A 12,630-nucleotide genomic window follows, 5' to 3' on the forward strand; every position below is an offset into this window, starting at 1 on the left:
GTGGGCGTCCGGGGCCCCCCTGGCCTGGCTGAACAGCACTGCGCCGGCGTTGCCGTGCCCTTGCTGGCTGTGGTTCACCTGCTGGTCCAGGTGTTTCGTAGGTGCTGAGAGGGACTGCAAGATCTAGAAAACAAGGGGGCACAGCCGTTACCGCACCGCTTGCAGCAGCCCCTGGACAGACAGCAGCCCCGTGCTCCCGGGCTGGGGCTTGGCTATCAGAAGAAGCTTTGAGTGACTGGGAACCTCGCGCATGGTGCACTTCTCTGTCTGCTCTGGACCGTCAACCTCAACGAGCTGAGAAACAAGCCCATGGTTGAGACCACCGAATTTGATACCACGGAAGCAGAACGGAACAGGCTGACAAACTAGAAGCGGATTAACATGCGGAGTGACAGGCCAGCAGAGCCAATGAGGGCCGGGCCTTTGGGAGTGAGCGAGGTGCTGCCAGCCACGTGTAGCAAGTGCCCGTGGTGCCGCTCTGGCCCTGTCGCCTTCCTAGCAGCTCTGCAGACCCTCCCAGACCAGGGACCGCGGAGCGGAGGCAGGCAGTGAAGGCCACTGGATCAGGCTCAGCCCCTCCCAGACCTTTCCAAGCTGCCACTTTCCATTTCCTCCTCCTGCTGAGTGCAGATAAAGGAGGTCCCCAAGTGAGGGTCCCCCGAGGAAGGCAGGAGGACCTGCACTGTGAAACCTGCACCAGCACCCCATTGCCCCACCCAGGCTGAGAGGGTAAAAGCAACACGCCGTGTGTGGACTCTGTCCCACACGCACCGGCACAGCTCACAACCTACTTCACTCAGTCGTGGAAGCCAGTCCGAGCAGGTTTTACTAAAACTCAGTAAGTATGACTTAGCCCTGCCAAAGACTCATATAAATGGTGTACGTTTATCATTTAGGAAAAACTCTACGAATTAACAGAAAACCATTAAGAGACCTTGCTGCCCGGGCCACTGCGTTGCTGCCAGGCGTCCCTCCTGCCCCGGGGTCCCAGGAAGCTGGACAGGCCTGTGCCACCCCATCCCGCGGTCACACCCAGAGCGACACCAACGCCTCGAACGGGACTTCACAAGAGGCTTTCACTTAGGCTCTCAAAGGCGAGGGTGGCGTGCTCTGGGTTTAGAGTTTAGGGGTAGAGAGTTTAAAACGGGAACAAGCAGACAGCCGTGCACAAGCACCCCTGCCTGAAACGCCCGTCCAGCATCTCCGAGAACGCCTCTTACGAGCGTAGTGACAGGGCGGCTGCTGCTCCTCGACGTGCCCCGGGGGCGCGGCCTGCCGAGCACCACGTGCTGCCATACTCGGGGCGGACGCGCGGCACGGGAGCCCTCCGTGAGCATGCCGGGGCGGGTGGGAGGTCCCTGCACTGTCTCCCTCAGCCCTGAACCGAGGGTGGCAGGAGACAGCCACTGCCGTCCCGCCAGCAGGGCAGGGGTCACCACATGCAGCTTCGTGTTCAGCGGCCACCAACCCCGGGTCAATGGGGAGCCCTGGAAGGGACCAAGCACCTGCACAAACATGGGGCCCGGTGACTGTCCCCCTCAGAGTGGTCAAGAGGACGTAGCTGGGTTTGCTGTCGGGTGTGGTCAGGCTGAGGGGTTGGCTGCGACAGGAAGGGACTGAGAGCTGATCTACCTGGGCTCAGGAAGAAGAGCTGGAGACGGGGTGCACCCACAGCTGACCCAACTCTTAGAAGAGAAGGGCAGGCTCGGCCGAGGCCACCAGGGACCACGCTCCGTCTGGCCCATGTCTGTGTGCCGGGGCTCCAGGCCATCACCTGCCAGCTACCCTGGACTGCCCTCTGCTCTGCTGCCTATCTCCCAGGAAGCCCTCTGGCTCTGAGTCTGCCCTCCACTCTGCTCTCACGTCTGGGCACCCCAACACAAAGTCCAGAGGCTTCCCTGGAAGGTCAGGCTGATCCCCAGCCTAGCTGCGCAGGGGCGGCGTGTTGGTCCCCCCGGCACTCGTACTCCCCCCCGCCCCGGCCCAGCTGTCTGCTTCTCCTCCCAGAGCCTGGCAAGCCCCACCCACACCCAGCTTCCGCCTGCTGTCCCTCTCCTCTGGCTCTGCCTGGCTCCATCCTGGGCCACACCATTCAGCCTGGACTCCCCACCTCCTCCACGGCCAGCCCTGAGCCCCGAGCTGGAACAGCCTTTGTCCCCACCTGTGGTGTCGGGGCCCTTACCCTGCCTGCAGCACTGGTGACCACTGCACCCCTTCCTGTCTCAGCTCTCTGCTCACGGCCGCCTCCTCTGCCTGAGCCTGCCTGTCTTAGTCACAATTTACTTCAAGCCCAGAAAAATGGCACGTGGCCACCGCAGCCACCTTGTGTCTGAGATGAAAACGTCCACGGAACCTCTGAAGGTCCACATGGTACGAGCCAGCTCCACATCCAAACGGCTCGCTGAAATCAGGATGCCCTCAGTAGCTGACCACCTGGACACGTAGGGACCGTGGAGCCACGGCAGATCAAGAGCTGCTGCAGCTCACTGCGCACCCCACTATCGCTGCCACGGCCACATGAACTGAGAGCAACAGCCCTTCTTCAGGGACGGTTCCATCCACACGGCATCCAGTCCTCCGCTGCAGTGGCTGCGAGCACAGGGCACCCACCCCTCTAACAGCAGACCTCGTGACAGCGATGTCACACAGGCCTGTACATGACTGCGACAAGGACTCCCACAGCACTGCTCTGCGGGACTCGGGCTGAAGCAGCAGGAGCACACGGCAAACCACGCCAGAGCGGACCGAGTGGCCCTAAACCCACACCACCACTCCGCTCTCCAGGCGGACTTACGTGTGCGACGCTGGCCGGCCGGCTCATCTGCTGGACGTCGGCATTGTTCGTGATGTTCCTCAACGTCCGCACGGCCGGGCTCCACGCGGCGACCATGTCGGGCCGCTCGGGGCCCGGCAGGCTTTGCCCGGAAGCCACCAGCCCACCCCTGACGTCCGGGGGCAGAATGCTGCCAGGTACAGGCGGCACGTTGGCACACAGGTTGATCAGCCCAGGCTCCTTCCCCGGAGGCAGCCTGCGCTTTGCCACAGCCGACTGGGGTACCTCGGCAGGGGTCCAGTTCAAGTTCCTCTCCTGCTTCTCGGGCGAAGAATCTGAAGAATCGTCAAACATCAGCTCCCCTTTAGACTTCTCCGCGTGCGACTTGGGAGAAAACGGCTGGTCACCGGGAGGGGACGCCTCGGGAGAGCTGGCAGGGCTCGACTTCTCGTCCGAGCTGCCCTCATTCGGAGAGTCTTGCTCCTCGTTCTCTGCCTCCTCCTCCTCCTCCTCCTCCTCTTCCTCCTCTTCATAAATAATCAGACGAGGGTGATAAAATGCTTCATCCTTTTTGCTTTTCTCAGATATGCAGTCCAGGACCCAGTCAGGAGTCACGATTTTAATACTTGCTCGCTTTAAAGCACATTCGTATTTCTCCTGTGAGTAAAGCATAAACACACACACAAAGCTGTGTTTTATCACGTTTTCTAAATTCTTCCTTTCAAGAACTTTTCAAATAAAAGCACAGCAAAGCGCTTGGCAACTGTGACGCCATTCTGTAGACGGGAGGAGCCTATCTCTTGGCCCTCCAGGGCGAGTCAGCAAGTTAAAGCGTCACTGGTCACAGGAAGGCCTCATGCCTGCAACCGTCCTGAAGACTGTTAAAAAAACGGATAAATGAGATTTCGAATATAAAAGGCAGAAACGGTTTGAAATATTCTGAAATGAACCACCACTAAGATTACAGCTTGATAACTTTCCGACAGGGCACCCACCCCTCTAACAGCAGACCTCGTGACAGCGATGTCACACAGGCCTGTACATGACTGCGACAAGGACTCCCACAGCACTGCTCTGCGGGACTCGGGCTGAAGCAGCAGGAGCACACGGCAAACCACGCCAGAGCGGACCGAGTGGCCCTAAACCCACACCACCACTCCGCTCTCCAGGCGGACTTACGTGTGCGACGCTGGCCGGCCGGCTCATCTGCTGGACGTCGGCATTGTTCGTGATGTTCCTCAACGTCCGCACGGCCGGGCTCCACGCGGCGACCATGTCGGGCCGCTCGGGGCCCGGCAGGCTTTGCCCGGAAGCCACCAGCCCACCCCTGACGTCCGGGGGCAGAATGCTGCCAGGTACAGGCGGCACGTTGGCACACAGGTTGATCAGCCCAGGCTCCTTCCCCGGAGGCAGCCTGCGCTTTGCCACAGCCGACTGGGGTACCTCGGCAGGGGTCCAGTTCAAGTTCCTCTCCTGCTTCTCGGGCGAAGAATCTGAAGAATCGTCAAACATCAGCTCCCCTTTAGACTTCTCCGCGTGCGACTTGGGAGAAAACGGCTGGTCACCGGGAGGGGACGCCTCGGGAGAGCTGGCAGGGCTCGACTTCTCGTCCGAGCTGCCCTCATTCGGAGAGTCTTGCTCCTCGTTCTCTGCCTCCTCCTCCTCCTCCTCCTCCTCTTCCTCCTCTTCATAAATAATCAGACGAGGGTGATAAAATGCTTCATCCTTTTTGCTTTTCTCAGATATGCAGTCCAGGACCCAGTCAGGAGTCACGATTTTAATACTTGCTCGCTTTAAAGCACATTCGTATTTCTCCTGTGAGTAAAGCATAAACACACACACAAAGCTGTGTTTTATCACGTTTTCTAAATTCTTCCTTTCAAGAACTTTTCAAATAAAAGCACAGCAAAGCGCTTGGCAACTGTGACGCCATTCTGTAGACGGGAGGAGCCTATCTCTTGGCCCTCCAGGGCGAGTCAGCAAGTTAAAGCGTCACTGGTCACAGGAAGGCCTCATGCCTGCAACCGTCCTGAAGACTGTTAAAAAAACGGATAAATGAGATTTCGAATATAAAAGGCAGAAACGGTTTGAAATATTCTGAAATGAACCACCACTAAGATTACAGCTTGATAACTTTCCGAAAGTGGGTTCTCCACAACAGGTCTACCTGGGGTGGGCCGGGGATGCAGAATCCGTCTGAGCGTCAGGTGCCGCCATGGTGTGCTGATTCACGGGGAAGGCCTCACTAGCCAGGGCGGACGGAGCTCACGCTGCAGGCCAGGACCACCACAGGTCCCTGACCTAACCGGGCCATGACTAACCGGGCTCTAGAGACAGTGACTACGTGGTGAGGCGCAGCACGAGGCCAGAGCTCGGTGTCACGGTCACGCACAGGCAGGTGGCACCCGAGTGGAGGGCTCAGGGATGCCCCACTGAAGTGAGCTGTGGCTGGCGAGAAGTGATGTGTGCACAGGAAAGGGGAGAAGGGTGCTGGACGCCCAGGCAGGGGGTCGGAGCGGCGAGTGCAGCCACTCTGGGAAAGCAGAGAACATGTCACATACCTCGGTCGACAAAGCGGCATGAGAGTAAGCGAAGCCACACCCACAGCGTGACTCTGGCAAACGCACGCGTGGGCCCTCAACACCAATCCCCATCCTCCTGTGGAGATGGCACGGTATGCAGCTGTAGGGCCAACAGCCGGGCCGGGCCCATGCAGCCGGGCAGGGGCAGAGGCAAGAGGGGCCAGGTGCCCAGCCCTGTGGAGTCGGTGGTGCTGCGCGCAGCCCCTAAACCTACTCCTGGCGGAGAGACCGTCTACAAGCCGGCGTCCTTCTCAAGGTGTTCTTTGTTTTTGCTAGGTGTGTGCGCTTGCCAGAGAGACAGAGCAGGGAGGGAGAAGAGGAAGCACCCCACGAGGTCGGGCCGCAACTGTTTCTCGTCTCTCCCTCCCCTAGGGACGTGGGTACCCATGCACTTGCACCAACACCACTTCTCAAGCATGGAGGTCCAGGCCTCGACATGCACGGCCAGTCATGTGGGATCTAGCCCCCTAAGCACCACGCCGCCGGCTAGCCCATGTGTTTGCTTTTTTAAAAAATATTTATTTATCCTCCTCATTATTCAATTTGCCACAGGGCGCACATGCTCACCAGAGAGAGAGAGAGAGAGAGAGAGAGAGAGAGAGACAGAGAAAGAAAAGGCGAGAAAGTGAGCAGCCGGGTCGGGGACTCAAAACTGCGGTCAGTCATGTGGGAGTCCAGCACTCCAATCACCACGCCACCTGCTGGCCCCAATGTGTACTTCTAAAAGGCTTAAGAAAGAACATCCTTGGGGCCAGCAGGTGATGTAATGGTTAAGGTACTGGACTCCCACATCCTCTGCGACAGTTTGAGTCTCAGACCTGGTGGCTTGGAAATCACACTGGGTACATACGTGTGCACGCCCAAAATCCCGGGAGGGGAGAACACTGTGTGGCCATCCCCTGTGGGGGACTTCTCAGTTCCTCCCTCTTATTCTCTTCAGCATGGACATGCGCCCTATGGCAAATGACCTTAAAAAAAAAAAAAAAAAAAAAGAAAAGGAATACCCCTGGCCGGCTCTGTGGCCTAGTGGTGAAGGCAGCTGGATCCCACAGAGCTGACCAGTGTGGTTTGAGGCCCAGACCCGGTAGCATGCACGAGAAAAATGCCAGGTGTGTATGTGCACACCCGAATCCTGAAGGAGAGGGGAGAAGGGGTTGTGGCATGACCGTCCTGTTGGGGGTGCTCTCTCATGTGTTCTCTCTTCCTCTGAAAAGTAATGGAAAACTGTTATAAATAATACGGGAAAAATCTAGACATGGAAGACACCCATGGACAAAAAGCTCAGCAAAAGATGGTGGACATCGTCCTCAGGAGGAGGCAGAGGCCCCAGGGACGCCTGCAGGGCCAGTCGCCTTTGCTCTAAGCAGTGGACAGCATGTGGAGGGGGAGGGGAGGAGCCACAGCCTCAGCGTGCAAGACCTTACTCCACGCGCCTTCTCTCAGAAGGCCACGAGTGAGCTCCTATGTGAGTATGCGTGTCCTTCGATGCCAGCATCTCTTCATAACTTTTGTTTAATGTGCATTTTCACATGCAGCTCAAAGTGGACTGACCCGTGCCTGGCCCCTGTGCCTGTCACCCTGCTTCCCCCGACTCCTCCATGACAGTGGACGTCTCTGACAGACAGGCTTTTCCAGCCACCGCCGTTACCACGACTGATGAAGTTACCCTCGGTTTATCTCACCCAGGCCTCACTCGAGCACCCCAGCCGTCTCACGCAGCCCCTTCTCCACTCTCCTCTCAGGATTCTGGCACACGCACACACCCAGCAGGGTTCTCAAGCTGCCGGTCCGGACCTCCAATCATGAGGCCGGTCACGTGGGGTCCAGCAACCTAATGCCATAGCATCTGCTGGCCCTCCGGAACCCGAACGTTGTACCAGCCGCTTGAACCGAAGCACGGCTTTCCACAAGGCGTGAGATTTAGTCCACCTCCTCCTACTGGGCACTGGCTTACTTCCAGAATTTGGCCACTACGGGACACGAGTCAAACTTTACAATGTGTTTCTGGGTGTTGTGCTCAGGTTTGCAAAGTAACAGAGTAAGACTTCTGTCCGTAACGACACTTGGCTCCAGAAAAGGCCAGGCTGACTTACACTCGCATCGGCTGTGTCGGCAAACAGCTATTCACTCACATTCTTAAATACAGGGATTTTTATTCTTTCTCCTAAATATCCTGTCATTCTTATTTATAAAGATGACACACTTTTACAGCAAATTAAGGGATTTTCAATTTCTAGACCAGCCATCCCAAACGGACCTGAGGAATTTAAGGAAAATAAGGAGCCAAGATGTACACCAGTAATTACAAACTACTTACTGTAAATATGCATATTCTAACAGCCAAGTAAAATTGTAATTTATACATTATCTTTCTAAGGCACAAAGATACTTGTTGAAACAGGGACCAGGAGATGGTGTGATGGTTATGTCGCTGGACTCCCACGTGGTCAACTGCGGTTCGAGTTCCAAACCCGGCAGCTTACAACTCACGCCGGGCGCATGTGCACACGTGTGTGTGCCCAAGATCCTGAGAGAAGAGGAGAGGAGAAGAGACTGAGGCGTGGTCATTCCTCTGGGGAGTGACTTCTCACCTTGTCTCTGTGTCTCTCTGGCAAGTGCATGCATCCTATTGCAAAAATCTCTCTGAAAAGAAATAGTTGAAATAATAAAATAATGAAATGGGAAATAAAGTGACCTATAAATACAAAACAATAAAATGAATGCGACCAAGAGGAGGCACTGAAGACATGGCTATTCTGAAGAGGACGTCTGGCCTCAGAGGCCGGGAGCACGGCGGGCTCCTCGCGCTCCGGCTTGCGCAGGCACTGCCCCGCTCGTCACACGGGAGCCCTCAGGCCCAAGTCCGCACCTCCACAGCATGCAGCTCCCACTTCCCTAAGCCCCTCCTGCTTCTCACAGAATCACTGGTGGCTGTCCCGGAACGACGGCCACTCTCAATGACAGTGGAGGAGCAGTGTCTACACTGCCTTGACCAGAGCCCGTGACCAGCTGGACCACTCCATACCTTCCCAAGTGTCAGAGCCTTCCGGAGCCGGCACTGACGAGGGGTGGGCCAGCCCAGGCCACCGCGGGCCACCTTGCCCGGCACCCAACAACCGTACTGGTTCCCGTGACTTCCCTGCGTCAGTAACCCCCGATCTTCTCAACTTACGTGGAAACTTTGAATTCAGGGCAGCAAAAGGTATTTATCTATTTGCACAAACACTTTCTATATGCTCATTCAAAACTGCAGGAACAGTTATTTAATTTAAAAAGAAATGTCATTTATTGGGTCATCTGGAGAGTCATGGTGCATTTTTGCATAGAAAATATGTCGTGACTCCCCAGTGACCTGATGTTTTCATGTGTAGTCAGCTAGTATATTTAGCACTCATAAAATTTACAAATGAAGCATTTTAAAATTTATGTCTGAATAGATTATGGAGTCCAGGTGGAGTATCCCTCATCCACATGCTTGGGACCAAAAGTACTCGGACTCTGGCCTCTCGAGGAGAGGACCCGAGCTGAAGCAGGGAGTTCCTGCGTACACATGAACCACGGACAGCATTTCTGTACAGCGACCTCTGACACATGTGTCACAGGAGGTGTGCTGTGCAATCTTCTGTAGGCCATGGTGGCACTCTGGTAAAATTTGGGGTTTTGGAACATTTCAGTTTTCAAATTTTCAAATGTTCAGAATAGGGATGTTTGACCTATAAGTTAATTTTTCAAGAAAGCAGTTACGGGGGAGGCGGGGGAGGAAAAATCCAAGGATGGTTATTTCTATCTCATTCAAAAATCTAATGAGAGTTGGTTAAAAATGTCTTCCACAAGTAAGAGAGACAGAGACAGCGCCACGAGAGGGTCCTGACACTCCGATCCATCCCCAGCCTCCATCAGCCCTGGGCACGCACGTGCCTGGCATGCTTCAGGAGGTCTCTGGACCCAAACCCAGAACCTTCCCACGTGGGTCAGGCTCTCAGGGCATGGCATTGGCCACTGCACCACCCAGCCCTGACCCGACCCTGAGGATGGGGGAAGCAGGCCATCAAGGCTGTGTGTGATCGTCACAAATGACACGGGTCTTTCGAATTAAAAAGTCAAACCACAATTTAAAACAGCTTTAACAAACCCACTATATTCCAATACTCTTTCAAAGTATTTACCCAGTTAAAAGCTATAATTTCAACTGCCCCTTCAAATGAGCTATGTGAGATCAAAACAGTATCCTCAGCTACACAGGCCAGCCAGTGCCAGGGCGGCTAGCGCGGCAGGACCCCACAGGGCTGAGTGCGGGCTGAGCCCTGGGCCTGGGGGCTCAAAACACACACCAGGTACATGTTCGAGTGTCCCCAAAATCCCAAAAGGAGAGGTGGAGAAGGAAACGAGAGGTGGCTGTCCTCCATGGGGACTTTCTCTCTCTCTGCCCTCTGGCAAATTAAAAAAAGAGGAAAAAATTAAAAAGAATCCTTACGCTAAGTATTTAACCAATGCATACTATTTATTACTTATTATGCAAAATAAAAACTTTTTATTTAAATTTACATCACACATTTCCAGAAAAGGTTTCTTCATGGACTATCCATGTCCATTAGCTAATGTTAAGTTACAACCAAGCACACCAGCTCAAAATTCGCTTTTCAGAAAACAGCATGATGAACGACGCACACCTAGGGGTCACGTCTGAGCAGCTGCAAAGACCCTGTGAAATGGAACAGCCTAGGCAGGGAAGGCTTGCATCAGCACCCTCTCGCCCGCACCCCACGCCAAGCCATCCCTTCGGTCGGTCAGTGCCTCTGCTCCATGCTCGCCCCTGCCTTCTGACCTGGGGCCCTGGGACGAAGCTCCCCGATGGCAGTGCAGGTTCAAGCCGGAGCCCTAAGAAGGAACTCGAAGGAGGGCCATGACTCAGTGCTGTGCGCAGGGAGCCGAATCCCACAGGGCCAGCCCTGGCTAGGGTCCTACCCTGGGGTTTGAAAAACACACCAGGCACGTGTGTGAGTGTGCCCCACATTCCGAAGGGATGGAGGATGGAGAAAAAGGACTGTGGCATGACCACCCCCCAGGGGGGCTCGCTCACTCGCTCTCTCTCTCCCCCTCCAGGAAACATATGTTCCCTGTGGGGGAAAAAAATTAAGGTAATGACCAACATGTGGAAAAATGAACTAGTCAAACGACTTTTCCACTATAAATACACTCAACTTGGTTTTCATCATTATCAAAAAGTAGTTCAAGGGAGGCTAAAAAAAACTTGCTCTCCATAGAACAGTGGCCCTCTCACTTTGGTACGCGTCAGAAGCACCCAGACGCTTCATCAGACTGTGGGAGCCCCTCTCCCCACCCAAGTCTGCCTCAGAAAGTCTGGGAGAGGGCTGGACAGCTGGCATCTCCAGCAAGTCAGCAGCAAAGCTAGCGCGATGATGTCGGGCCTCCGCTGTGGAACCGAGAGCTAACGCCACATCAGTGCTCTGGGGTGGCAGCCTTGCGCTAAGACAGCACTGTGCGTTCCGGGCATTAGGAAGAACGCTGCCCAACTTTACCAGGTGCATGTGTATAAGGCCCTTCGAAAACTGTGAAGGGAACTAAAAATACATTCCTTTTTCCACAAGTAAAAATGAACCAAAGTTTTACTGGATTTGAAAAGAAAATCTAGACATTAAAAAAACTTCCTTATTTCTTCCCATGAAGTAAAGCCAAGTTTCTTCATATTTAGAACACATGTTTGGCTCATTATATAACTAACAATCACCTTACATCTTTTGTAGGATAAAGCTTGATATGAATAATATAAACAATATAAATCAGCTTGTATAAATAAAGTCTAACGTTTCATTTAAAAGAAACTCAAAAAAGACATTTAATTACTGGAAACATCTCAATGGCAGAGAGTCGGGTTCTTTCTCATGCTTACCCCCTTTGGTTCCGGAACAATCAAATGGGTGCATTTCTTATTGAGGTGCAGCTGGCAGTCACCCCCATAGAAAGTGACCAAAGCCCACAGGGCGCTTCTGTCTTCGGACGACACCTGGCAGGAAGTGAGAAAGAAGGCTTTCAGCACACCCCATCTGTGCACGCTCAGTCTCACGCGAGCACCAGCAGTGACACCCTAACGACTCTCCACCTACCTCGTTCCCTCAGTGAGTGAGAGCAGCCTGTGGATATTACTGGAAAAGGCAGCAGGGCTTTGAGTCATTTGATTATAACGAAAACTCTGTTCCTATCATCACAGTCTAATAGATATAAATCACGGTTTTTGCCGTCTCACCAAATTTTAAAAAGGCAGAACGGAGGACCACTTCAGTGTGTAACAGACACGACGGGGAGAGAAAAGCAGAGCGAGCACACAGGGACAAGCAGGTGGCGTAATGGTCACGTTGCTGATTCCCATGTAGTCAACTGCAGTTCAAGTCCCGGACCCGACAGCTTAAAACTCAAGCTGGGACGTATGAGTGCGTGCCCAAAATCCTGAGAGGAGGACGGGGGAGAAGGGATTGTGGCCTGGCCATCCTCTTGGGGGAGGTGGTTTCTCGCTTTCTGCCTGTCTCTCCAGCGAGCACACTGCCCTACAACAAAATCTCTCTTAAAAAAGAGTGAGGGAACCAGCAGTTAGTGTAATGGCTACGTTGCTGGACTCCCACGTAGTCAACCGCAGTTCGCATCCCAGACTCGGTGGCTTAAAACTCATGCCGGGCACATGTGCTTGCATGCCCAAGATCCTGAGAGGAGAATGGAGGAGAAGGGATTGCGGCGTGGCCATCCCCCCTGGGGGGGTGATTTCTCGCTTTCTACCTCTCTGTCTCTCTCTGTCTCTCTGGCGAGAGCACGCGCCCTAAGGCAAAAGTCTCTCTCAAAAAAAAAAAAGAATACGCCATCCCAGCTTCCATCTGTGTCACCCCGGAAAACACTGAGAGCAACAGTAGAGCCGTATCTAAGGAGCGCCTTAAGACTGTTAGGAAACAGCACAGTAAGAGACAGGCGCAGCGGCCACGTGCTCAGGAAAAGCACGTCACTTAACAGACAGGAGGCACGGCCGGCAGCAGGGCTCCACGCAGGCGCTGACCGGGCCCAAGGGCGCGGCTCGCAGCAGAACAGCTGCTCTGACGGCCTGCCCGCTCGCATGGTACCCCACACCACCACGGGACCCCGGAGCCTGGGGGACACCAGAGCCTGGCACACTCCACAGAAGAGCGGCAGTGGAGCCACACCCGTCGGCTGGAAAACGCTTCCAAGCCCGGCCCCGCAAACCCCGTTCACCATCTCCTACTGCTTCCCCAG

At 54.6% G+C, this 12,630-nt stretch overlaps 1 protein-coding gene across 1 annotated transcript in view; it reads right to left on the reverse strand.

The window, feature by feature from the left end:
• The window catches only part of PAXIP1 (PAX interacting protein 1), a 50,522-nt gene that overhangs the window by 25,254 nt on the left and 12,638 nt on the right, over positions 1–12,630 (reverse strand). Inside the window, exons 5-7 of the mRNA XM_014586031.2 lie at positions 11,267–11,380; positions 3,953–4,588; positions 7–123 (exon numbers count right to left, since the gene is read on the reverse strand). Of these exons, the coding sequence (XP_014441517.1) occupies positions 7–123; positions 3,953–4,588; positions 11,267–11,380 (867 nt within the window). The remainder of the gene's footprint in view (positions 1–6; positions 124–3,952; positions 4,589–11,266; positions 11,381–12,630) is intronic.

The sequence above is a fragment of the Tupaia chinensis genome, unplaced genomic scaffold (genome assembly GCF_000334495.1).
Source record: "Tupaia chinensis unplaced genomic scaffold, TupChi_1.0 Scaffold000110_1, whole genome shotgun sequence".
NCBI lineage: Eukaryota > Metazoa > Chordata > Mammalia > Scandentia > Tupaiidae > Tupaia > Tupaia belangeri.